This window comes from Empidonax traillii, unplaced genomic scaffold (assembly GCF_003031625.1).
Source record: "Empidonax traillii isolate 1590-97213 ecotype Southwest subspecies unplaced genomic scaffold, ASM303162v1 scaffold956:size363975, whole genome shotgun sequence".
NCBI classification, from domain to species: Eukaryota; Metazoa; Chordata; class Aves; order Passeriformes; family Tyrannidae; genus Empidonax; species Empidonax traillii.
In genome coordinates, this window is record NW_020956149.1 from 215,680 (window position 1) to 242,067 (window position 26,388).

At 52.2% G+C, this 26,388-nt stretch overlaps 1 protein-coding gene across 1 annotated transcript in view; it reads right to left on the reverse strand.

Moving 5' to 3' along the window:
* Positions 1–26,388, reverse strand: part of PLXND1 (plexin D1) — a 71,899-nt gene that overhangs the window by 8,316 nt on the left and 37,195 nt on the right. The window contains 19 exon segments of the mRNA XM_027903282.1: positions 458–562; positions 1,872–1,906; positions 2,766–2,829; positions 3,838–3,941; positions 4,141–4,297; positions 5,016–5,162; positions 10,812–11,010; positions 11,381–11,511; positions 12,496–12,603; positions 13,803–13,915; positions 14,610–14,717; positions 15,749–15,863; positions 18,772–18,921; positions 19,834–20,109; positions 20,271–20,361; positions 22,170–22,337; positions 22,698–22,837; positions 25,845–25,944; positions 26,060–26,211. Coding sequence (XP_027759083.1) covers positions 458–562; positions 1,872–1,906; positions 2,766–2,829; positions 3,838–3,941; positions 4,141–4,297; positions 5,016–5,162; positions 10,812–11,010; positions 11,381–11,511; positions 12,496–12,603; positions 13,803–13,915; positions 14,610–14,717; positions 15,749–15,863; positions 18,772–18,921; positions 19,834–20,109; positions 20,271–20,361; positions 22,170–22,337; positions 22,698–22,837; positions 25,845–25,944; positions 26,060–26,211 — 2,463 coding nt within the window.

Sequence of the window (26,388 nt, forward strand, 5' to 3'; positions counted from 1 at the left end):
CTGCTGGCCGTCCTTGTGATCTCTGCTCCAGTGAGGCACCATGCTGGGATTAAAGACGGTCCAGATCTGACCTAAGATCACACAGACATTCCCCCTGCTCCCACAGCTGAGCATCCCCACCTCCTGTCCCAGCAGGATCTCTTGCAGGGGAGATGGGTTCAGGTCTGAGCTGTGCATCCCCAGCCCCGAGGCAGACAACCTCCCTTTCCTCTGCACAGACTCCATCCAGCCCAGGGAGATGGTGTGGGGCATCACACAGCAGTGAGGGCAGCCAGGGATGCTGGAGGGACCTGAGGAGCCAGAGGTGCCATGCTAAGCATGCTCCAGCCATCCAGGACAGGAGTCCCAGCGCCTCCTGAGAGTGAGCTGCCCGCAGCGCTCCTTCCCTGAAGCAGTCCTGTCCTTAGGGACCACAAACAACCCCACCTGCCACGAATGGGGGCAGCCTGGCTCCTACCTTGGTGGAGAGCAGCCGTGTCAGGTAGATCTCTGGAAGGACTTTCTTCCTATGGCTCTGCCTGTGGGACCTCTTATGTTCCACTGATTCATCAGTTGGGAGAACCTGGCCCCAGGTAAAACACATGGTCAGAACACCCCTCTCTGCAAGTGTCACACTGAACTTTCCTTTCAGTACAGAATTTCTACTACATATAAAATTCCATTAAAAAGCAATTACTGTTTTAGAAACACATCCTTATATGGCTCTTAAAAAAGTGATTTAAAATACTCCGTTTTTCTGCCATTTGTTTCTCCTGTGCTCTTTATTGCCTCTCTCATGCTAGACGAAGGAAATGAACCCATCCATCCTCCCTTGCATGCTGGCCTGCTCTCCCCCTTGGGCTTTCCCACGCCTGTGTGGCTGCACCTTGGGCTCCCAGCAGCAATGCACATGGCATCTGCAGAAACTGGTTTTCCTTGGATTTTGAAAAAGCACAATATACAGAAATATTGGCTTTTTCAAAACAAAAATGAATATTCCACTGGTCAGGTCAGTGAATTACTGCTGTACAATGACAAAGCAAGCCATTGACGTCCATCCTGGCATTGTTCTACACGTGAACAGTTGGTTTCCCATCCCTTTTCCCTCCTTGCTCGGTGAGCATGCGTGTGTGTGGATGTGCATGCTTCTACTTGAACATGGAAACACAAGCTGAGAAAAGAAATCCCAAAACCAGGCTATAAAATATTATTGTTGTCCATAACATCATTTTTCAAAGCAGTGTTTAGCACTCTGTGCTCCCAGAACGGCACACCAGCAGGAACCCACGGACATGCCCAGCCTGGGAAGCTGGCAGAGTGCCAGGAGCTCCTGGCAGGTGACTCGACCCAGGTGTCACAGGATGCTACTGGCAGCACTGTGCCATGCCATGCTCCAAACCTGCTCCTGAGCTCTCCTTGGCTGCCTACAGCTCAATCAGGAACAACAATTTCTCTGCCAACCCCGTAATTCTTTACTGTGTCCCTCAGTACTAAAGTTTGTCTACAGATCACCTTTCTGCACCTCACTGCGCCCTGCTGAAGAGAACTAACAAGCCTTGATCCAGCTTGTTCATCACATCTGATGCCCCAGCCCACAGATAGGTCAGCAAGGCTGAGAGTTTCTCCTCTTTCAACACATGCTCTGAAAAAACTGGAGGCACCGACTCCAGTGCAGGAGAGACGAGGGATCGCTGCACACTCTGTCAGCACCCTTGCTGTCCTGGCAGCAGGACAGATCTGGGAGAGCAGAGCGCTCTGCATGCCAGTGCTGCTGCAGAGCAGGTGTCCTGGAGCAACAACTCTGCTTTCCAGCAGCAGCTCCTGGAGGGCAGGAGGGGAGGGCAGCCCAGGCTCCCACACAGCATCCCTGCAGCCATGAGCAGGATACTCACCAAGTGAAAGTACTTCTCAGTGTCCAAATCCTTCACTGTGAAGAAGAGAGACACAGTGGCTCAGTCAAGGGACCCCAACGGGTACCCACCTCCCCTGGTGCCCTCTGGGTCAAGAGGCATCTGAACCCCAAGACTGAGCTGGTGTTACCCCAAGTGATCTCAGTATTTCTCCTTGGTTTGGGGTTGTTTATTGCATTCTAGGGTGCGTGTCGAGTACCTTAGGAGCTACTTTAAGGGGGACCTGGGATGTCCCAAGGGGTGTTTTAAGAGGGACTCAAGAGAGCACAAGAGCAGGGTGAGCACAGTGGCACTCCTGCACCACGATGCCCTGCTGTGCCCTGCCATGCCCCGAGCTCCCATGGCTCTCTCAGTCTCATCATCAGGTCAGCTCAGCCCCGAGCAGCTCCTCACCCTGCTGGAAAAAGGACTCCCACTGCTTGGCTCTGTGCAGGCGGCCTGAAAATGGGGTTTAAAATTCCTTGTTCAATGTGGATTTTTGTCTCCCTTAGTTTTTTTTTGATTCTGCACAGCCTGAAACCTAGAAATGTGCTGGCAAGAGACTGAACATGTGTAAATGGGAGGGAGAGGGTTTCCCAGCCAAAATGATTTCAGATTCTTGCTTTTTCTCACTCTGTCAGCACAGACTGGATGAGAACCCCCATTCAGAGTGTGAGATAGAAGGTGTAAACACCTTGAAGGCTGGGAGAGTACTCTGCACCCCAGCAAGCAGGAACAGAAGGAGACTGGATAGCACATGCTTAGAGCCACTGCACCCCAGCACCCAGGCATGGGGCCTGGAAGTGGCTCCCAGCATCCCTGGCCAGAGACAACCCATGACAACGCAAGTGTTCCTGCCCAGTCACCAGAAGCAGGGAAAGACGAGCGAGAAGTTACCTCTGCTCAGTGTGGTGTCCTTCTTGTCTGACAAACTCATGGCCAGGGACGCCCCTTCGGGGATCTGTGGAGGAAGGGAAGAGCAGGCATTGATGATGGGGGCCTTAACAGTGCCTCTCCAGCCTCAGGGAGAACCCAGGAGCTGGGGCATGTTGCCACAGTCACGTTCTGCCATGAATGTCCCCTGCATCCACTCTGCCCTGCCCCTGGGCCCAGGTGGGAACTGGCAGTGATGGCACTGCCCTACGTGGAAAAGGAATTTTCAGTGCAAATACAATATAGAGAGGTTCTCAAACCCAATGGGAATTGGGCAAATATGTGTTTCTGACATATGTCTTTGGATGTCAGCCTCAGGTAAGTTGAAGAGGAGGGAGGACTGTGCTGTGCAGGTGCTGGTTTGCCTTTCCCCAAAGGGCAGAAGAACGTGTGGGGCTGGTGCATCCCCTGTGCTGCAGGGCACGACGCCAGCACAGCTCAGCAGCACGGCCTTACCCTGATAACCATATTAATGAGCTCTCAGCCCCGCTTTTGTTTTCTATGCACAGCTACAAACCAGTGAGGATTACGCTCCCAGGCATACCAGGGAATATGGAAATTACGTAAGTATTTCTGGTTTCACTTAATTTTAACACAAAACCGGTCAAGGAAACAATCTGATTCGCCACATATCCCCGTATTTTTGGCCTCAGCTCTTCAATGGTATCCCTAGCCCCTGCTCTTAGGGCAGGCATTGAGTTGTAGCTGTGATTTCAGCAGGAGTGCAGATCAAGAGCAGAGTAACACTAATCAGCCAGGCTGGTGGCCCTTGGGAATAGGAGCTTTTTCCCCTCCTCTTTCTGTTGTCAGTAATAACTTGTTTTGCATGAAGAGTGTTTAATTAGTTTCTGTGTGTTGCAATATTAACGAGATGCTCGCCAGGGCAGATGTCTATTCCCTGGAAGCTCTCATGGAGCTATGGCAACCTCCCTGCTTGTTCCCAATGATCCTGTTTTTGGAGGGGGATCGCAGCTCTCCCTGGAGGCCAGGCAGGCTCCAAGGAGGTGAAGCTCCCCTGCAGCACTGGCAGCTTTACCTTGTAATGTGCTAACGTGTTGAGCTTCTTCCTGCCATCCTCCACCACCGAGGTGTCATCAAGGTCCCGCAGGATGTAGCTGTCGGTGCTGGTGGCAAACCACTCTGAACACAGAGAGGGGAGAAGTGAGACCCCAGCCCGAAGCAGGCAGGTGCCAGGGGGCCTGAGGCTCCAGGGACCGAAAGGCTGCCCTGATGTCTGCCCTCCTATCAGCGCTGCTTCACCCACTGCTCTGAGAGGCACCGACAGCTGCTGTGCAACATCAGGTGCTTCATCTGGTTTTATGGACTGGCTGGTCCTTACCAAGGTCAACATCTTCCACCCTTGGCCACTGGGAGTAGGGGACATTCTTGCAGAAGGCCTCCAGAATCTTCTCCTTCACTTGGCTGAGTGTGTCCGTGTCCATGGCCCTGACGCTCAGGGAGTCCATCCCACAGCCTTGGAAGGAGACGTTGAGGTTCTGCAGGCAGAGGTTGTTATTAGGGGTGACCTGCCTGGCTCTGCTGGCTCCCAAGGAAGCTCGGAGGCTGCAGCACCTACACAGCTCTGGCTGGTGCGCCCCAGGCCACACGCTGATGGAAATCAGGCTGAACTAATGTGGCCATTGAGGCTTTACAGCATGAGAGGTGCTGATTTATAGCCCTGGGGGCTGAGGGTCCCATTTGTTGATGGAGCCGGGAGGACACAGGGAGCAACACCGCAGCTCCCTCTCACGCTGTCTTGCTAATGGGGCCTGGCCCTGATGCAGAGACCGCTGTGGGGCGGGAGTAAGGGTCAACCCCCATCACCAGCTGTGTCCTCAGCCGTTTGGCTTCCACTGGTGACTAATGCGGCTGCCAAGGCTCATTGCTCAGTCCCTGCATGACACAACGGGCCGAGCTCCACTGCTGAAATGACCTCTAAGCAGGATGGGTCTACTGTGCTGCTGGAGCCCACTGCCAGCACCACCAGGAACCAGCTCGAGAACTACTGAAGAGCGGGACAGGCAGCTGTTAGGGGCTGCAGGCTGCCACAGAGGCCTGCTCAGAGCCCAGGGAGGCACAGCTACCACCCCAGCTGCAGCCAAAAGCTGCAGGGCAATGAGAGCAACTCTTGCTATCAGAAATCAGGTTCCTCCTCATCATACAAGCTCTGCAGACCCAATCCTATGAGCACAGCTGCAGCACGTGGGTACTCACCCTTGGCTTTGCCTCAATGTTCTCCCTCAGCAGCCACTCCTCGTTGAGGGTGTACCTGGCTTTTCCCGTAATGGCATCAATAGAACCTTTGTTAATCTGCTGTTTGATGGCACAGATCAGCAGGAAGAAGGGCTCTCCAACTGTCTCCTGGAGAAAGGAAAGACTAAGTCAGCAATCAGGATGCAGTGGTGTGGCATGGACACTGAGAGTGCCTCCACACACTGGGGGGCCAGAACAGTCCACCCCAGGTGCTGTGACCGGCCGGGCGGTGCCATCACCCCCAGCTCCCACCAGCATTTCTCAGAGGCTGCTCAGAAGTTTTCAGACTTGTGGCAACATGACAACGCAGATGGGGAAGAGGACAAAACAGCCGACAACAGCCGCAGGCCGTTTTTGGGGATGCTGTAATTGTCAGCATCAACATACTCCATCCAAGTTCTCCAGCAAGCACTGGAGCTGTGGAATGCCACTGAGGGGCTAGGCCAGCCTGTGCTGTTCGGTGGGCAGAGCTCAGGTGCTGCTCAGCAGGCAGGAGCATATGCCTGGCTGTGCTGAGTGGGGATGTGCACGCACAGTGCTTGGCAAAATACAAATGTGCATTAATTTACATGTGAAATTACACATGAAGTTCATGGAGAATCTGACACACTGTGCTACAGAGATGCTTCCCGAACTCTGACAAGGGTGCAGATTGTACAACATGCCGGACTCAGCAGGACAAGGAGGGGCTGATATGCATAAAACTCCAGGTCTGCAGAGATATTTGGGCAGCATCTGGCTTTCTCATGAATATGTCATCTGAACCCCTCTTTGCACTGCCTGGTTTGCCACTGAACTCCACGGGAGTGAGCCCATGGTCTCAGTCCGTGGCTCTGGGAACCAGTGTTCATACTTCTCATACCACAGCAGAGCCCTCATCACAGCAGAACAGAGAGGATCAGGGTCAACAAGCTGTTCCCATGCGACAGCAAGCAAACAAATCATTTAACTCCTTACATTCATCAAACTTAAGCTCATGGGAGAGAGGTGAACTGCGGCACTGCTGCAGCAAAAACTAAAAACATGACAGCTACACAGTTTAATGCTAGATTTCTGATCCGCTTCTGCCTGATGCACTGACGTGCAAGGAAAACATAAGCTATGTTTTTAAGGAACTTTTCAGTACTGCAGTACAACCCATTCTTCCTAATGTTCATATGGAATTTTCTTCCAGTGAAGCAAGTGCAAATTCTGCACATTTATGCACTCTGAGCATCCCCCCCCGGCACAAGGAGCCCTGCCATCTGAGAGCCTGCTCAAGACAACAGATACCCAACGGTTTTGATATTTCTCAGCTAGGAGCTGCTAAATCCTGCTCAATCTGCTTCTTAATTAAAACTTGGTGATTCTTTTATTCTAATTGCCCTGTAATTGCTAAAGCAATTAGTTCAGTGTCAATTTGGATGTGCTGCATTTGGCGCGGTTGATGATATGGTGATACAGCAGGGCTCTGGGTGGGCACATGATGTCTTGTGTCAGCCAGGCAGTCACTTCCTTTCCAAGGGAAACTTTAGGAACACAGGGAAGCTTCCCAGGTCTGCTGCAAGGGTTTAATGACTCCTGCAATGCTCATCTGAGCAGGCAGCACAAAATGGGCTCAGCAGCAGGGCTGCAGGTGCTGGAATGGAGGAAGGCACTGCTTCCAGAGTGTAGAGGAAGGTGAGTCAGGGAGGTGGAGAAGCTGAGGATTGCAAAGAGTGGAGAAGGTGTCAAAAGACACAAGGAGACCATTTTGGAGAGAAAGGCAGAACCATGAAAGAACAAGCAAGGGGACAACACCGACACAGAGACCTCCTCACACTGTAGCACCAGTGTTCCCATATGGTGACCCACAGGGTCAACACCCCCCAACACTGGCCATACTACCAACAGGAACTCCATTTGTGTTGCACCTGAGCAGGGACAAACCCGAGGACACACGTGAGGCCAGGCTCTGGAGCCTGCCTGTCTCTGCCATGGGCAGCTCTGTGCACAGGGAGACCCGAGGGGGCACCAGCAGCTCTGCAGTGCCTCCACAACCATCACAAAAGGGCCAGTCCTGCTGGTATAGGAGCTCATTATGGCTTGAGATGAGCACAGGCTGCTCAGGTCGGGGCTGACTCTGCAGCACCATCCTGTGCATGTAAAGCTGCCCTGGAAGCAGCAGGGCAGGCGCTATGGCCCGGCGGGCACGGCGGGGTCATCACGGCCCCACTGCCCTGTGCACGAGCAGGATCAGCCCCAGGTCCCCTGCAGGGGACACAGGGACAGCACTCCACTGCAGAGATACTATTTCTGTTTGGCTTTCTGGCTTTCAGGCGCAGGAACTGTGGGATGTTACAGAAATCTGCAAAAGTGCTAATCAGACAGCAAATTTCAAAGGGGGAAAGAAGGGCTGGCAGGCAGGGACTAGAGATAAAATGGCAAACTTGGAAACCTCCTGCATTGTTCGGAAAACTCATCTGGAAAGGAATCAAAACTGTCTTTGGACTTGGCTAGCTGGGAGAAAGGAAGTTTAACCAGAAGAGATCCGTGCTGATTCAGGACAAAAAAATACTTAAAAAAACACAGTCTGGGGCCTTTTTTCCTCCTATTGTGAATGTATTTTAATGAGACTTCATTTTCATTTTTGACTGAACTGTTATGGGCTCTTAAAGCTACCCAGGGCACCGAAATAACTCTGCAGTAATGGAAAGCACAGTTCAGGCTGGCAGGACTTGAACTGTTCCACGCACAAGGAGCGTGGGAGGGCTTTGTTTTTATATCCTTGGGAAAATAAAAAGGTTTAGAGCACAGACTGGACTCACATGTTGCTGCCCTATTAACACAACTCAACTCCGACAAGTCATTACACATGTCCTCCCAGGAACATGCTACAGCCATTTCCAAAATGTTTTGGTGAGGCTGGGGTGGGAAAAGCACAGAAAACAGCTGCTTATCCCCAGTGCCTACTAATTTTGGGACAAATATCTATTTGCACTCCACGAAGAACCAAACCTCAGCCTCATCCCACGTGCAAAACTTGGGGAAGCTTGGACCCAGATGTAAAAACTGAATTCCAGGATCTTACTTTGCCTTTAACAGCTAGCCCCCTGATCCTGTTAGAAACTAGGCACAACAGTGAGATACCATGGTATCTCATGGGAAAGGCTTTTCTTTTCATGGGAAAGGCTTTCTTTTCTTTAACCAAAACTGTAGCACAAAATAAAAACATAGATCATTTTATCTGCGATTCTCACTCAGTTCTGCAGAAACAGAGTTCTGCATTGATTGTGCAGATGCTGGAAGTTCCCTCTGAGCCCTGTCCCTCACAGAAAGCCCCTGCTGGCTCATCCCATTCCCTCACATACCAAGCCAGCTCCCATCAGTGGTGACTTCACTGCCTTCAGGTGCCCTCCACATGGGCAGACCACGAGTGCCTGTGGCTGGCAGCTTCTTCCCAACTGAAGACAGCTCCTTCAAATCATTTTCCCCCCAAACACAAATGGACGGGCTGTTAGGCTGAGCATTAATGTGAAACAAATGTTCTGAGCATGTAGCGTTGACTTACAAGGGAAAATACAAGCACTTGGAATTTTTCCACCACACGACGGCAGGGACTTTTGCAGCAGCTGTTTCAAATAGACACTGTGATTAATGGGGATAATTCAGGAATGAAAACCAGACCCATCGTCACACGTCTGACAGAGCAGTGCTACAGGCAGGCAGGCAGCCTTCTTTTTAACCAAGAAATGCCTCTCTGAAGGCAGCAGAAGTTGATCCCGAGGAACGTGAGGCACAAGGGAGGCGCCTGGCTATCACTAGTATTTAAATCATAGCCCTGAGCTGACACCAGCCGTGTGGAAGGAGGTCTGTCCCACTGCAGGGGCTCCCTCCTCACTCATGTGGCGGGGAAGGTGCCAGCTCTGCCCATCTGGATCGAGCCCCTGTCCCTTTGTACAGCTCGGCTTGTGTCACCTTGTGACAGTGCAGGGGCCTCTCCGGACACCCTTGTCTGACCAATTCCTTTCCCTCTCCATATTTCAGCAGAACCTTGGTATCTCCTCTGATCTGGTCCCTGATCACTGTGGAGCATTTGTGATGTCAGTCTCTTGGAAATAACTTTATTATGCTCTAGTTTGGAAACCATTTGCTTTCAGAGATGGGAAATAAGCTGTGGTGATGCTCTGCACTGCCATAGCTTCAGGCTGGGCACAGGAGTTGTGGAGGGGACTGCAAGCCCAGCATGCAGCCTCAGACCACGTTGAGGATCCCCTGTGGGCAGATGGAAATGCACATTCAGCCAGCGGTCCAACAGTTCTGCAAAGGGCCTAGTCACCTCACAGACCTGCTCCCATCAGACTCCATCCTCATCCTCCCTCCGCGGGGCAGATGGGACCAAGAGCAGGGGGAAGCCAGCTCATAGCTCCCACCAGCACTGCCTGGCCCTGGGGATGGCCACAGGCCATGCCATGCTCCTGGACCACGTGGGGCTGGGCAGCTCCCCCCTGGCACCCCAGGGATGGGCAGCCTGCTGCACGTGGAGCTCCTCACCATTAATGAGCTATGTAACGTGCCCAAGCCTTCGGGCCCACGTGATAAAGCTCCACTTTCTTTCCCCTTTTTTTTCTCCCTGAGAAAGCCTTCTTGCACAATGTCCATTTTTAGCACAGGCTGGAGCTGGATCAGATGCCTCACATGTGGTCTCCAACTCCCCAAAAGGAGAAATCAGCAGTTCTTTTTCTCCAATCATTTAACTAAAGGCACAAAATCTGAAGATTAAAAAATTTCACTAATTCCCTCTTTTCTGCTCTTACAGGCTGGATAGCTGTGCCACATCGGCACAGCCATCGTCACCCACTCCTGTAACTCTTCTTTCATTAGACTGGCTAATTATGTGAGCTAAAATGAAAGATTACAAACTACAAAACCACAGGCTTTAGGACAAAAAGTGATCATCAGCTGGGATCAGAAGACATCACGATATGTATGAGAACAATAAAGAATTGCTTCTGTGGCTGTAGAAAACACTTTGGGAAAAGAGATTTTTTTCAAAGGCTTTTTCAAGGCTCTCCCCTGTGGGTATAATAGGGTGTCCTCCAATTAACTGCCGTGGAATCAATTAAGTTATTGCTCAATTCTTCTGGGAAATTCCAAACAGAACTGGCGAACGTTTGAGATAAAGCACTGAGCAGATGGACTGCTGATGGCTCTGAGATGCCAAACATACTCCTTTTTATCACAGTCAGGAAGACAGTCAGGCTTCAGGGACAGAAATCCCATCTTCTCCTGCTTGGATTTGCGTGGAACCACATGGATGCCTCTGCCCGAGAGGCCCCACACACCAGCGGGCACTGACACGGAGCAGCCCCCGCCCTGACACTCCTGGCCCTCCCAACTACTGGGGCTTCCATGCCAGAGACAGACCCTGCTGGCCTGTGCCAGCTGGTCACAGCAACAACAACACAGCAACAACAACACAGCAGCAAACCAAGTGGTTTCCCAAAGCTCCAGCCATTCTGGTTATTTCTCAGCTCCCCTGTGGCTCTTCTCAAGCATAGCAAAGACGTCAGGCTGTGCTCTGGCCTGCCGTGAAGGCTGAGCTCACCAAAGCCCTGGACAGAAGGGGAGAAGCAGCTGAACTTCAGGTTGCTTATTCACCCCTGAACTTTTCAATACAACAGTTAGTGACCGTTCGAGTGGCACTGCTGGCAGGTCCTCGGCTGCCCCCACATCCCTCCTCACTGCTGCACCCAGAGCTGATCCTGCCCCCACCGCAGCAGTGACTGGCGCTCTTACTCTGAGATAGCTGTACATGCAGATGGACATCCAGTTGGTGAGCATCTTCTCCACCACCGATTCCGTTCTTCTCAGCATCAGCTTGGGGTTTTTGGAAGCTGAAGCATCTATTAGATCTACCAAGAGGTCCTTCATGATGCTAGTGTAATACTCCAGTTTCCCATGCAGCGCAATCGTAAGCAGGGACGCCAGGTTACACCTGAAACACAGAACGTGTAGGATTCAAGCCCCAGTCCAATGAGACTGAATTGCCAACTGGCACTAAAAAACCCAGCACAAAAAGGCAGTCTCTCAGACAACTTTCATGAGCCTTCTCAATGGTGTTAGAAGTTCCAACACTCTTTCAGTGCTGCAGGACCTTGGGTCAGCTTGCATGCTCTTACTGATAAACCAAATGAGTGAGTGCTCTTCAGGGTTTATGGCCATCCATTTCTAATAGAAAAGTGGGAGGCAAGTGTAACTCAATCAACCCACTGAAATGCCCAGCCCCAGACACTGGCTGGATTGCTACAGGTTAGGAAGAAATCAGTCTCCTCCAGCTGCCATGTCTTTGGTTTTGAAGCTCATACCTGTCTCTGACAGCAAAGTCCTTCTGTTGCTCGAGAGCATGGACAAACACGATGAGAAAGTGCTTGTTGTTGAGTAAGGTGGAGAACAGTGAGATTCCTTCTTCCATGTTGGGTCTGCAGTTCTCAGGGATCTGAAAAAAAATGCAGAAAGCAGAGAAAACCCTGCTTGTTGTTTTCCTCCAGCTTTCATCCCCCTTGCCTGCAGGGATGTCCCTACTGAACACAGAGGTACCAAGCAGAAGTGCCCTTCCTCCCTCTGCCTGACGCAGCCAAGAGTCTCCCTGGCAAGGGTCACGCAGTGGAGCCAGCAGGGCACTGGCAAGGGCCCTTCCACTCAGTTCAGCACTCAGGAGGACACCTGGAGCACTGCGACCAGTCTGAGGCTCCCCACTTTGAGACAGATGGAGCAAGTGCGGCTGAGGACTGACAAAACAATCAGTGGGTGTACAGGAGAGGTGAAGAGGGCTGGGTTTGGTCAGCCTTTGGAAGTTTGAAGGGGAGATCTTACTGCAGCCTCAGCTGTCCTGTGGCAGGGCAGAGAGGACAGAGCCAGGCTCTTCTCTGCCAAAACAGTACCAGGATGAGAGGCAAAAGATACCAGATGGAGCATGGGACATTGACTAAATATAAGGAAGGCAGTTTATACCTGTAAGGGTGTCATACACTGGAACAAGGCCCCAGGAGCCAGTGGGATTTCTGTCCTTGAGGATATTTGGTACAGTTGGATAAGGCCCTCAGAAAACTCATCTAGTTGGGGATGTTTTAAGCAGATCTCCCTTCCAACCTTGGCAGCCCTCTGACTCTTCAATCCCTTCTCTCTATCCACTTCAAACCCAGCTCTGGGACAACAGTATCTTTTGCCAAGTCACTGCTTAGTAAAAGGAGGAATCTCCCTTATGAGGAGCTATGATTGAGGCTGAAGTGATACATGGTATGACACATGTCAGGAAGAAGAGCCCTCAGCAGAGCTGGGAAGGATCCCAGGCCAATGTTCCTTCATGCAAGAGCAGATCCACAGATCTGCCTTCTCCGACTGGCCAAAGCTGATCCGATGCTGGTCTGTGCTGATGGTAAGCAACACCCAAAAGCATTTGTTCTGTTAGTGGGTTACTCACCTTCCATTCCCCCACCAGGAGCGGATGTGTTTCCTGGACCTGGGAGCCCACCTGGGAGCTGAGCTGCTGGGACGGGAGGACGTAGCACTCCTCGTAGAGAGAGGAACACTGGAACCAAGCACAGCGTTAGGGGAGGGCAGTGCCCCTGCCCGGGGACTCCCTGTGTGCTGTGCACCTCAGGGCAACGAGATGGGAGCCACGTCATTGCAACTAAGACCACCCATCACAAAGATGGTTTGCACAGTTTATGAAGCCTTAAAATACTTTGCAAGAGCCTCTTGAATGAGCAGGCACCACAAATACGGGGAGAGGCAGACATCTGCACAGACACAAGGCTGTTAGGGCAGGGAGACTGCAAATAGGCTAATGTGACAGCCAGAAAACTCCCAGAAGAGAAAGTTTTATATAGAGGATGAAATCAAAATAGAGGAGTTCTGGATGTTTTAACATACGTAACTTTTGAATCAGATGGGAAAAATGTTTACATCTCTAACATTCAAATAGCAGCCTGAATCTTAAAGCCTCTAAGTGTGCAGAGATATGGAGAGTGGATAACTGCAAACCTGAGTAATAGCTACTGATGAAATACTCTGCAGTCATAAATCATCATCTCACTCCTCAGCACCGACACACAACTACCTCAGGGGTGAAATACAGCTGTGGTGAAGGGCACACAGCGACACAGCAGGGCAGCAGTGACAGAAATTACAGCGCTGACATGTCTGCTGCGGCCCTGGAGAAGGACTCTGGGCAGAAATACTGGGACTGGTACCCAAGGGACATCTTACTGGGAGCACCACGCACCCAACTTGGACAGGGAGGAAGGAAAGGGGGAGACAGAGACGGCCAAAGAGTTCCTGAGGACCGGCTGAGCTGCTGGGAACGCTCAGGGACACCCTGCCTGGAATAGAAAGCCTCTCTCCCTGAACACCAATGGCAGATTCACCCTTCAGCCACCCTTCAACCTCCACTGAATGGAATGAGGTGACACTGGAGGCCTTGAGGAGAAGTCCCCAGGACTCTGCTCATGTGAGAACTCTTTCAGAAGAGGGTGTCCAATGGCTCTGAAAGGGCGAGCTGGAGTGACTGCCAGGACAGTGCCACTGCCAGGCTATGTCATGTGCAAGCAACCCCAACCTTACTTGATGCCCCAGGAGCTGTGGCTCCACTTTTGATGGTAATCGAGGCTGAAACACATGACAAGTAAATATATAACAGTGGAACGATTTTGTGACACTGTAAAAGCCCTTTAGCAGAGCCCTGATCTGGTTGGGATGAGGTGCCCGTGACACACACTGTCTCCTTACTTTGGGGAAGAACGTCCTGGTGACAAAGTGCTTGTACTCCAGGAAGGGGATCCCTTGGCTGCGGTTCAGCTCCTTGGTCAGGTCGGTCATGTCTGTCTGCAGCTCCGCGAAACCTTGCACAAAGAGACCCGCAGACGGTGAGCACCCAATCCTCCACCAGGCAGGACAGGCTGGCACCAGAGAGCATGGCACATCTCATCTCTGCCTCCTTGAGCTGTTCCCTTGTGGAGGCTGGAGCTGTGTTTTCTCTGAGCAGCAGATTCCCACCGGCGTTTAACCATCAGCACTGTCAACCTTGTTCTGAGCACCGACAGAACATTCCCTGCCCCAGGAATCAGCCCCATGGGGTTGGGTAGGCAGTCCCCACAGGATGGGACCCCAGCTGACATGGTGGGGTCATGGACTGTGGGATGGCAGGTGCCGATGCCTGGATCACTTCTCCTATTGCTCTGGCAGGAGTGTGCTGCAGCTTCTGTTGCACCCAAGTGTAAAGCACACTGAAGATTAGCATGGCCTTCAAGCAAACCTCTGACACAGCTAGGGGTCATTAACTCCAGGACAGGGAAGCTGGTTGTGCTGCAGATCAGTGGCTTGCCCCAGTCAGGCAGCAGGACGGCAGCAAAGCCACACTTCCAGCCACTGGGCCTCATTCCCGAGCCCTGCTGAAGCTCACAGGCAGCGACAGAAATTTTCCTATAAATAATCCTATAAACTTCTACAGCGCAGAAGGTCAATTACTTCAAGCCTGCTACTCCAGCATCCTCCTTCTAGCCCTGGGTCCTCCTTGGTGCCCAGACAGTGACTTACCTTTGCGGATTTCCTCCCGGATCTGCGACTCCATCTCCTCCATCTGGAGCAGGGTTTTCTGCCAGTAGCGCTCAGCTCTGCGGCTCTTTGTGCAGAACACAAAGAGTGCTGGAAAAGAGAAAGGGAACAAGCCTTTTGGACTCAGGCTTAGGAGTAGCTGCAGCTGGGACCAGAGAGGTTCCCTCTGACATGGTGCAGAAAGCTAAACCCAAAGTTGGTTTCACACCTACCACCAGTCTGGTATCTGCTCAGGCAGTTGTCGATTTATCTGTAAATAAGTAAAACCAGCTGGAATTTAATGATCATGCTGTAACTGTCATCTTCAATTTAGGTCTGGGCTGTCTATATTCAGCTTAACTGTATACTAATGTATTCCAGCTGATTAATGAATACAGAATTTAGGATGTTTACCACCTGTATTACAGTGTTCACATCCGACAGTCTTCCCATTCCTCCAGAAATATATTTCTAATGATGGGTGGTGCATTTAATAAATAGTGTGCATTACAGCCTTTATTAAAAATAAATTAAATCCCCATTAGAAACCACTCATTTGCTGTCAACTGGCAGGTTTCTTGCTGCAGGGTCGTGCTGGGCAAGCAAGAGCAGGTACCCCAGCCCAAGGACAGAAGTATGCTGCATGGCTTCCACCCAGGTTCACACACTGGTGTGCCTGTTCCACACCTGCAGCTAAGAATGCAGGCTCTGCTCTTCCTACTCTGCCAGGCACCTGTCACTGCCTGTTCCTGATGACAGGACCTCGGGCTAGGAGCATCTCTGGGATGATCTAGGACAGTCACGCCTGTGAGTGAGTCAGTACTAGCCCAAGACCAATTTCTCACATTCTTCTTTATTTGGTATTATAGTAGCTACTAAGGTTTTGGGGAAAAGGTAAATTTATAAATATCACAGGCTCAAGGAACAGGGCTGAGCTGCGGATTCAGCCAGCAAAAGCTCTGTGCTGCTGTGGAGCCATGGCCCTGGTACTGGCTGCGTGCCATACAGAGAGCGGCTGCCTGCTGCACCCAGACCAGCTTCAGGTACTGCATAACTGCAGCACTTGAGAGTCACCTTCACTACTCCACATGCTATGACAAAAACCTCGGCACAGCCTCAGAATACATCATTCTTTCCCTTACCTACAACAGAAAGGACCAGCAGGATGCTGCAGATGACGATGGAGACAATGATTGCGGTCTCTCCTCCCCCAAGGTGCAGCATCGCGATTGTGTAGTTGAACTTTCCAACTTGGATCTGGAGAGGGAGAAGGAGGGAGGAAAAGCAGGAGCTGAGCAGCACATTGCCAAGGGGCTGGGAGCAGGGAGGGACACAAGGCAAGGCTCAGCAGACCTTTGCCCAAGGACACACTGACCACACTGGTGCAGCCCCCTGGGCTCCACGGGTGCCAGGTTGTGCCTTTCACTGCCAGACCCTGGGTGCTCCATGTGTTCAAGGGAGCCCAGTTCACCTCCTGCACTCCTGGGGATGCTGAGGCTGCTCCTGGCAGGCTGCAGTGCTGCAGCAGTGCCCATCCCAGGGCCACTGTGGGGCCTCAGCGGTGGAGCAGCAGGTCCACAACACAGCCTCACCATACCCACTCCAGAATGAGACAGCCCTTTCCTAGAGAGCACAGGACTGCCTGTGCTGCTCTACTAGAAAACCACTTCCACTAATCACTGACCTCCATTATGGCTCTGAACAGCCTTTGGATCCCAGCTGCACTAGCCTTTCTCCTCCAAAAGCAGAAATGCTGCCATGCAGAAGGAGGGTTAAGAAATTTTCAAGTCCTTGAAATACAAATAAACTAAGGGAATAAAAATAAATAATAATGAGACCATAGAGGAGTAATGATCCTGTGGCTAAAGCAGTGAACAGGGTGTCAGGAGGTGCTGGCTCTGCTCCCAGCCTGTACTTCTTGTGACACCAAGCACAAACCACTTGAGCTCAGTCTTTGGGTCTCCTGATATCCAGAAGGGAAGAGGCCAGCACACATCACAGGCTGGAGAGTTACTGGGCACCGTTTACAAAAAGCTCTTTGGGCCCCTGGGATGAAAGGATTCCACAGCATCATCTGATAAGGAAAACTCATGACCACACAAGGCTTTCACTTCTGGAAATGTGAGTTTCACTTCTCTCGAGGAACGAGAAGTGAGAGAAACTTGAGCAAAAAAACCTGAAACAAGGTAGGGAAGAGCTGGAATAATCTTACAATTACATCTGTGTCACAGAGCACCTCCAGGAAAGGTAACCCCGGGCACCCTTGGTGTAGATCCTGAAATTCCAGTAGCTCTCAGCCACGGAGCCAAAGCCGTGCCACAGGTGGGGCCTTCCCACCACCTCCATCACCAGACACCACACTGCACACAGCTCCATCCAGCCCTGGAAAATCCAGCCCTGGCTCTGGGAGCACTGGCACAGGCATGGCTGCTGCCAGCAGAAGGCTCTGGACACTGAGAGCTTTGGTCTCCACCCTGGCCCATTGTCTGAGAACCATGGTGCTGGACAGGGACAAGAGCCACAGCACTGCACAAGCACCTTGGCAGGTTTGCTCAGCAGTCCCATAGCCTGGCCCCAGGATGTCCACCTCTCCCCTCTGCAGTGCTGCAATGAGGCTGCTCCTCAACATGATTTGAGTCTTTTTTTCCCCACCAAATCAAAGTTTTGCATTTTTCAGAGGAGAAATCCCATGCCTGCTGTTTAATTCAGTGTTTAAACAGTTTGGTCATGAACAAAGATGGGTCTGAAGGCCTCAACAAGCTTCTCTTGTGTATCTGGACAGGTCTACTCGATACTTGGTAAGACCCAAACAGGGACCCTGCACAGGCCTGCCCTGTGTCACCAAAGCCATTGCAAGTGTGTTTTAAAGCAGCAGCTACTCATGGAGCAGCTGGCAGGGACGGCCTGAATCGCGTCTGAAGGTTTAGCAAGGGTGCACAGGTGTGAGTACAAGCAGATTATTTAGCTGCACTTTCACTGCTGGTGCACTCTGAACAGTCTTGTGATATTTAGGGCTGGGTATCATTCTCCTGCTTCCTGGGGACCCACTAAGGCACTGCCCTGAATGATTTATGTCACACCAAGCAAACTCATAAATTCCTTTTCTTCCCCAAAGGGATTTCCCTGTTCTCAGTTCTTTAAAAAAAAAAAAAAATTACCCTGTTTAAAATTTCCATTAAAATTACTCGGGAAATTTTGGTACTTCTGCATTACCACATTTCCCGTTTGCAGTAGAATTTCATATACCTCAAACTGTTGCCAGTAAACTGGACAACCCTGTCAGCAAACTGGTGGTGCATCCTCATGCCTTTCTTCTGGGCTGCTCAAGTCCACAGCTCCTCAACTCCCTTCAGCCTTCCTTTTCCTCCCTGCCCCCGCTACAGGCTCCCACCCATCCCTAACCCTAATCCTACCAGCACAAGGACTGGGAGGGGGCAGCACCATCTCAGCCCACGGAGGTGGAGGCATTTTCTCTCAGATACAAAGAGCCATAGTCACATCCCTGGATGGCAATGGACTGTGTATGACATGACAGAAACTGAGGGTGAGCACAGCAGTTTAATCAAGCCCTCTGGAAAACAGGGAAGTACACAAGTGTGGTGAATTTTGCAGACACAAAGAGGAACAAAACAAATTCCTTGCAGTGACAAAGCAGCAGCCCCTGGAAGCAACATGAGGCTGTCCAGCCCTAGTACTCCTCCCACCCTCCTGGTCACATGCAGGGACCCAGCCTGGTGAGGGTCTGACTGTCACGGCCATTTGTGGCCCTTCTGCAGAGCAGCTAGCTGAAAGCTGTAAGGAATTCCCCAAACATATCTCATGGGGGACAGAAAATCACTGCAAGTGACAAAATCTCATGTGCCTGAGACCTCAGCGAGCCTTAGCAGAACTGAGCAAGCACCCCGTGAGCACAGTGCAGTACCTGAGCAGGCAGCTGTCCCATGACCTGGAGTGCAGCAGCCCCTCACCACAGCTTGGGCAGCCTTCATCCCATTGACCAGCTGCCCTGGGACAGCCGCCAGCACGGCGTGCTTTGTCCACCCTTCCATCTGTGCAGCCTTGCGTGGGGTCACCAGTGGGTGAGCTGGGCAGGTCCTTCGCACACAGGGTTTGCAGCGGGACCCCTCTGCCCCCCCCCCTCACAGTGCCGACGCTCTGAACTCACCGTCACGGGTAACTGCCTTTCTGAGGTGCTCAGCGACTCATTGATGGAGCAGTGGATGACTTTGTCTGAAACAATCTGGATCTCACATGAGATCAGGCCGATTTTCACCTGGTACTCATTGCTCTCCAGGCCCAGGCTGTCAGGCTCTTTCTAAGGACAGAAATAGAATCAGAATGTCAGGCTGCAGAGTAGCAGTTAGAATTGCAACTGATCTTCCTCCTTTACTTTCCATATTCCCTACTGTTTTGCAGACCTGGAAGACTTCCCCTCAGCAAGGACATCTCCCTCACCAAGGACATTTTTCCAGCACTCCATGGGAAAGCCAGAACCAGGCCATTCCTCATTTTCCTGTTTCCCATTCCTCACGCAGCACGGGGCAATGGGATGAACAAGCCTCTCATGGAACCTGGAAAAATCTGCTTTTGATCTGGCCTGCTGTGCACTGAAGATAAGGATCTAAGTGCCCACCTGGGAGGGGGAAGGATGTACAACAGAGAGGACAGCCAGGGGATGCGCCTGCGGAGCCTGAGAAAGGGGGAGCACATTTCTGGAGCACGTTGTAAGCAGGGAGGATATCCTGCAGTGAACAATGGCCTTTGAATTACTACTGCTCATTGTACAGGCCACTCAGCTGCTGCACCCTGACTTCCTTGTGAGCGGAGCTGAATTCAGTAGTCAAAAGAGAAGAATGCATGACCTGTTTCTGCAGGAATAAACACCTACTGTCAGGCTCATCTGCAGTACCTGCCTTGTTTCAGGCCAGTGCATTGTCATTCTTTTCCACACATCCAGTATTTCATTTAGTCTCATGCTATGACACCCTCCCTGCAGCTCTGTCTCAGAGGGCATCCTCAGGCCGGGCTGCACCTCCTGGGACAGAGAGATGCAAGAGCAGTATGCTGAACCCAAACCACCTGCTCCTGCCTCTCCAGTCCCCAGCTACCCGCTGCTCTCTCCTCTCCCTGTGCACGGTCACTGCACTGGCACTTTGGACTGCAGAGCTGCCCGTGGGGGAGCAGCAGCACCCCGAGAGAAGCAGAGCTCTGACAGCCGCTCCCTTACGTGTATGACCAGAGTTAAGGGCTCGCCGGGATGGTGCTTGATCCACTTCTCCTTCTTGGCTGTGGAGAACTGCGGGTCAGCATAGTACTCCAGGCTGAACTTGCTGAAGTGCAGGGCCTCCTCAGGGTACATCTCCTCATCCAGAGCTGGGCGGTCATCTGCGTAGAGGCGCCCATTGAGGTAGAAGTCAACGGGGGCAGGTTTGCTCCCCACAGTGATGTTGGAGGCAGCTGGAGAGGGGCAGGTGATCGTGGTGTCAGTGTGAACCTTGCAGCACTGCAAGCAGGAGAGCACGATAACATCAGAACCCCAGCACTACGAGTGCTCTCAGCCCATCCTGAGGCGTGGGCTGAGGCCTCAGCTTCACACCCCAGCCATCCTCTGGCAGAGGACACACAGCCCCACTGCCACCAGCCATACCCAGCCAGGACACCCACCGTGTGTTCTCTGCCGATGCCACGGACAGCCATGGACACGTTCTGGACCAGCCCAAAGCCTCTTCCCTCCAGGGTGATGATCCTGCCCCCACTTTGAGAAGAGAAGAAAGAGAGGGTGACTGCAGAGGACAGTGCAGCAGCAGGGTGTGATGGCTGAGTCTCCCTCCTGTCCTCATCTCTTTTCCCAGAGGTGTTTCCCAGCTGCTTGAGCAGAAAATTTGGCCCAACAGCTAAAGTCTTCTTCCTGCTTACAGCAAGGATCCACACTGCTACCACGGTATCATGGAAGGAAGGAAGGAGGAGCAGATGCTGTGGTGGAAAGTGGGAGGGCCTCTTCCAGCAGCAGGACACATCCCCTGCCCCTACCCATGTCTCTGCCCCTGTCCCTGCCCCTCAGAGACCTGCAGAGAACTGTGAGTCCTGAAGAGGGAAAAGTCCCTTAGAGGCTGGCAGGGATCCTGCATCTCCTACAAACTTCTGATTTAGACCAGAATGTGAAAGTTGTTGTTTTGTACCTGCTGGGGGGGAAATGCAACCCATGGGCCTCTCACTGTGCAGTCAACTAACAACACAAACGAGCAGCACTGCTGTGCACAAGGCAGAGCAAGGGCTGGAGAACCATCACTGCTCATCTGCACCCTGGATTTACCCTCCCCTTCCTCCATATCATATTTGACCTGGTTAGAGCATTTGCCAGGGAACAGTCAGAACTCACAAATCCTATTATGCAAAGAGCACTCCAGGCACAGTGACTTTGGCCATGAGGCCCCGAGGTTCTCTGAAGCCTGAAGATATCACAGGTAGTTATGATCCAAGTTTCTGCCTGTCACATCTGCAGACTAGCTTACAATTTCTGTTTGGGTTTAAATTTTGCTTATATGAATTATTTTATCAACATGGTAACAGGAATCAGTTCCAACTAGATTTCTACACAAGTTATGACCCCCTCATGGTCAACAGCCCAGCAGCATGGTATAGCAGTCAGACTGCATAAGCCACCACACAGGCTGTAGAAGTCACAGACCCTGTGCTCTGAAATTTGGGAACTGTTGTGCTAAGAAAGCATCGCTAAGGTGACGGAGAAATACCCCAGTGGTTTCCTTGTGACTGTAAGCAGGGACATTCTTCCCCTGTCTCTTTTTAGACAGCGCTCTCGACACTCAGCAGTTGGGAGCCTGCGAGGGGCTGAGCCTGGATGAGTCATGGCTCTGCCTTTGCACTAACATTCCCACAGCCTGCGGCCTTGGCGCTGCGCTTGGGAATGCCGAGAGGCGGCTTTGTTCCAAAGGATCAGACCACCAGAGCCTGCTCGCGCTTGCCTCTGGGTGCGCTGCTTCCACCAAGGTCCTGCCGCCACAGCTGCTGGCATCCCAGATTTCCTGGTCAGCCCTGGGTTTTCCAGACTTCACAGCTGAGGAGGGTCAGATTTCACTATGATATCCAAAGGAACAGAAGCCTGAGTGCTCCACAGAGAGACGTGAAATTAAAAGCAACACATTTTCAAAATTAAATACTGTGACCTTGGGGAAGGCTGAAATCCAAAATTACAGATCTCATCCTTCTACAGTTTTACTGCCAAGAAAAATCCTCAGGGTCTCATTGAGCCCCCACCTGAAACCTCCCTAAAGTACCCACCAGGTATGCATGGTACAGTTACTAAGGCTGACATTTTTCCACTCCTAAATGTATCAAAACAAACTATGGACAGTCCTGGTGTGTAAGACCTCTTCTACTCCTGTGCTGGGTTACCCTGGAGCACCCTGAGAGCAAGCTGCAGTGCCCTCTGTACCCATCTGCAAGGCAATGTGTCCAGCTCCAGGGCTGGGAAGCCCCTCTCTCCCACCACTCTGGAACTGACCCTCTCTTTCACAGGCTGTCTTGGCTGGGGCAGGATCTCACCTGATCTGGCTCTTTTTGGGGTTGATGTCTGATATAACCGGGTTCTTCTCATACTTGAAAGTGATGTTGAGGCTGGCACAAGACTTGTTCTCAAACTGCACGCAGACTGGCACAGGGGTGGTGAGCTCCGCGGCGGGCATGGTGCAGGTGATGGTGCTGTCGGTGCGGCTGCGAGGGGAGAGGCAGGTGAGCTGTGGCACAGGCACTGGAGCCTGGCACTGCGGGCTTGGGCAACCCCTTGGCAGCCAGGCAGCTGGCAGCCACAGGTGAGAAGGAGCTTCCAGTTACATGCCAACTGCCTGTCACACTTGGTCTGCTAAGGAGCACCAGCACACACCATCCCAGCTGCCGGACCAATTCCCAGCACAGCCAGAGGGAAAGGGCAGGCAGGGGAATGCTGTGCCAGCGCAGAGTGATGCCCCCCACCAAAACACCTGCCCTGCTCGACCACCTGGAGGCCAATACCATCCTTCCTAATGCTTTGTCTCCTGTCACTAGCCCAGCACCAGCCCCCAGCCCTGCTCCCACCTGAGGTCAGTGCACTGCTTGGAGGAGTTGATGAGGACACGGAGCTCCGAGCCGACATCCAGCCTGCTGCCTCTGATGGTCACTCTGGTTCCTCCAGCCTTCGGGCCATTTGGGGGAGCTATGGACTGCACCAGGGGAAGCTAAAAACAAAGGGGAAATCTGTTTCCTAGCCTAGTAAATCTACAGCTGGATACTCCACACTGCACATGGGAATTGATTCAGAACGTGTAAATATCCAGCACCACGAGGCTCAAACAGCAGCACAGCAAAAGCTCTCACGGGCAGGGTTTCGGAACTAGAGGACAGGTACAAGCACTAAGGAGTGAGGCAATACAAAATCTCAGTGACTCTCCGTGGTCTCTGAATTCTGGCTATAAGGGAGACATGAGGCCAAACAGAAGCCCAGGATCCCACTAGTCCCTTCAGTTTTCCAGCAGAGGGATCCAGAGCCAGCAACAGCTCAAGGTCCATCAATGAAAGGAAATTTCTCATTCGTTCCCTCTCCCACCACTTCTGCCCTTCCAGATCCATGTCTTCCTAAATGCAAGGATAATGTTAAAGCCCTGCTGGATGATGGCTTTGAGATTGGTGAAAACAAACACCTGCATCTAGATAATTGAATATCAAACCCCTGCTTAAGGAAGCTTAAAATCTGGATCTCTTGAGGCGACAGGAACTAAAGGGGAAGTTACTTTGCCTCTCACCATTTGCAGCAGAAATTAGCGTGTATGTTATCTGTGTTTGCAGACCCTGGAAATCTTCCTGAGATTCAAGAGCTGAAGGCTTTGATAGCTCACGTGGCGCTGAGCCCTTGTGTCTGCTCACAGGCACCCCAGGAGAGGCTGCTGGCAATGTCTCTGCTCCATTTGAGCAGGACAGCCAGGGTAGAACAAATAATGATCTCAAGACCCCTCCACAGGGCAGTGGTAATTCCCTCTCAGACAGCACATGCCCTGAGGCAAGAGGCCCATGGGGACTGGCCCTGCTCACCCCCAGGCCGTCCCTCAGAGCAGACCCGCATGAGCAGGAAACCCATGGATTAAAATCTACCCTTGCCCTTGTCCTGCACTCCGATGGCTTCATTCCTCTGCAGTCATTTTCCTTGTTGTTTCTGACCGTCACCCACTTCCACAGGATCCGTTTTGTATTTCTCTGGGTGTCTGTAGGCAGCTGTCTCCTGCCCTTGGCCCTTAACCCACGCACTGACAAGTGCAGCTACAACAGCAGAGACGATTGTTCCTGTTCCCCAAAGCCCTCCAGCTCTTCCCCTCAGCCAGAGCCAGTGGCTGCTGCTCTCGGTGCACTGCCAGCACCAATCGCCTCCATCGCAGCTTTGGCAAATCCAGCTCATCCACAGCCTGCTACAGTGTTCTGCAGGAGCCTCTCCCTCTTCCTCAGCACAGTTACAGCTGAATCCTACCTCTTCTAGACACATCTAATGGGGACTATGAAACATGTAGCACAGAAACAATATTTGGTATGTCACAAGAGGCTTTCTTTGAAAGGGCAGCTCTGAAAGTCTTTTAAATTTTTCCAGGCAAACTGTATCAGTAACCAAGCTCAGATCTCACCAAGACCAGCCTTTCATGGTGTAGGCTACACCGTCTGCATGCCTTTAGGTATGAGAGGAGAACCAACAAAACTAGTGTTGCTTGATCTGCAAATGGTGCAGAAGCACATTTTTTGAAAAGTTGCAAAGCAACTCTTGGTGTGACACACCCCCAGGAATGCATCATGCAGTGTCCCTCCCCACCACACATGCAGGGCACTTCCTCCTCTCTGCTCCAAGCTCTGCTGAGACACACAGACTGAGAGACAGACAGACAGGCAGCTTTCTGCTGTGCCACCTGACCAGGAATGGCTCCTCTCCCACTCCAGGGTATGCTGCCTGCTTCCCGAGCTTGCCCAGGAGCTGCCAGCACAGGGCTGCCACAGACCCAGGCTGAGGTCAGGGACTGGCTTTGTTCTGTGCTGGTGCTTCCACAGGTGTTTCCTGAAAGGCTTTTCCCGCATGCCGAGAGCTGGACCCTTTCCCACGCTCCCCTCTGTCAGGCAGACAGTATCCGGCAGCAGGGGATGTGCCAGCTGAGCACATACCTCCTGAGAACCCCTAGACCCTGGGGCCATCACTGGATTGTACCCCCGTGGCACCTCAATCCACTCCAGACTGCTGGATCTCCTGCTGAGACTGACCCGGCCATCGCCTCGCCAGTGCCTCCCTGTGCACTGCCAGGCCTGGCTCTGCTGGGTGCTGGGATGTGCCATGCCTGTGCCAGTTGCACACTGTGTAACCCATAACCCTCCCTGAACTAAACACCCAACCTCTCATAGGGTACAGGGTGGGGAATCACACTCCATGACCTGCCCTAAATTCTTCACAGTGGCCACCAGGAATCAAATGTCGTCTCCAGGGGTTTTGAGTCTCCTCTCAGGCCAGCAGCTTGCATCATGGGCTGTCCTGCCTCAGCCAAAGCTGGAGCGGAGGCACAAAGATTCCGAGCCCTCTGCATGCCCTTGGCACCAACCTGCTGGGGCTGCCCAGGAGTAGCATCCAGTCATGGACAAAGGTCGTGTTGGGAAGAGAAGAAATGCACGGATTTCTCTCAGGTTTGCAGAGATGAAAGCTGTCTTAGAGATGGCACAGCACAGAGCTATAAAGGGCTTTTCTTTGAACAATGACAGAGGGTTAGCTCCAGTCTAATCCCTACACATTACTTCATGCAAAACCTAACACAATCTCTGCAGCAAAAATATCAGTTCTAAATAATGTGAATTCCTCGAATGTAACCTACACCTCACAAAGGAGCTTCACAAATCTCAAAGAATCTCCCAGGTTGTAACAGCACTTTAGCAAAAGAGGTAGAAGAAAACAGCTCCTTTTATAGAAGGAGAAATGTCAATGAGCTGGGACAAGACACACCCCTGCAGAAGCTGAGCCTGGGAGCACAGCTGTGCCACCAACATCCTGCTGAGATCCTGCCAGACCCCACTCAAGTAACCACAGGTTACCTCAGGAGCTCCTTAAGGACCCCAACATGTTTAGTTGTAGATCATGTTTCCCAGCCCCCTAGGGAAGGTGGGCAGACCTGCAGGCTCACTCTGAAGGGTGCAGGAATCACCAAAGAAGCACTCGAGATGGCTACTCACCACATAGGAGTATCGCTCCCTGGACTTCCCTTCCCGGCTCACATTAACCGTTACCACATCCGAGAACGCCTCCTGAGCCTCTCCAGTCTGGCACACGATCCTGTGGAGGGACGAGGCGGTTGGCAGCAGTGCCTGGCAGCAGGGACGGGGACGGGCAGGCACAGGCAGGGGACACACAGGGGACAGGGCCCTCCTCCTCAGCTCCCCCAACTCACATCTCAGAGACGACGTATCTGTCGGGCAGCGGGGCGCAGTGCACGCTGCCCACCCGGACAGCAGCGAGGACGTCGCTGAAGCGGCGGCCCAGGTTCCTCCCACGGATGGTCAGCAGTGTGCCCCCCTCCAGCGGCCCATGCAGAGGCTCAATCTGCAGCACCAAGGCACAGGGCACAGAGTCAGAGGATCACAGAATCCTACAATAGTTCGGGTTGGAAGAGACCTCAAAGACCATCTAGCCCCATCCTTCCTGTCATGAGCAGGCACACCTTCCCCTGGACTAGGTTTGGGAAGAACCACCATGAGCTTCTGGCCTTCATCCCTGAGC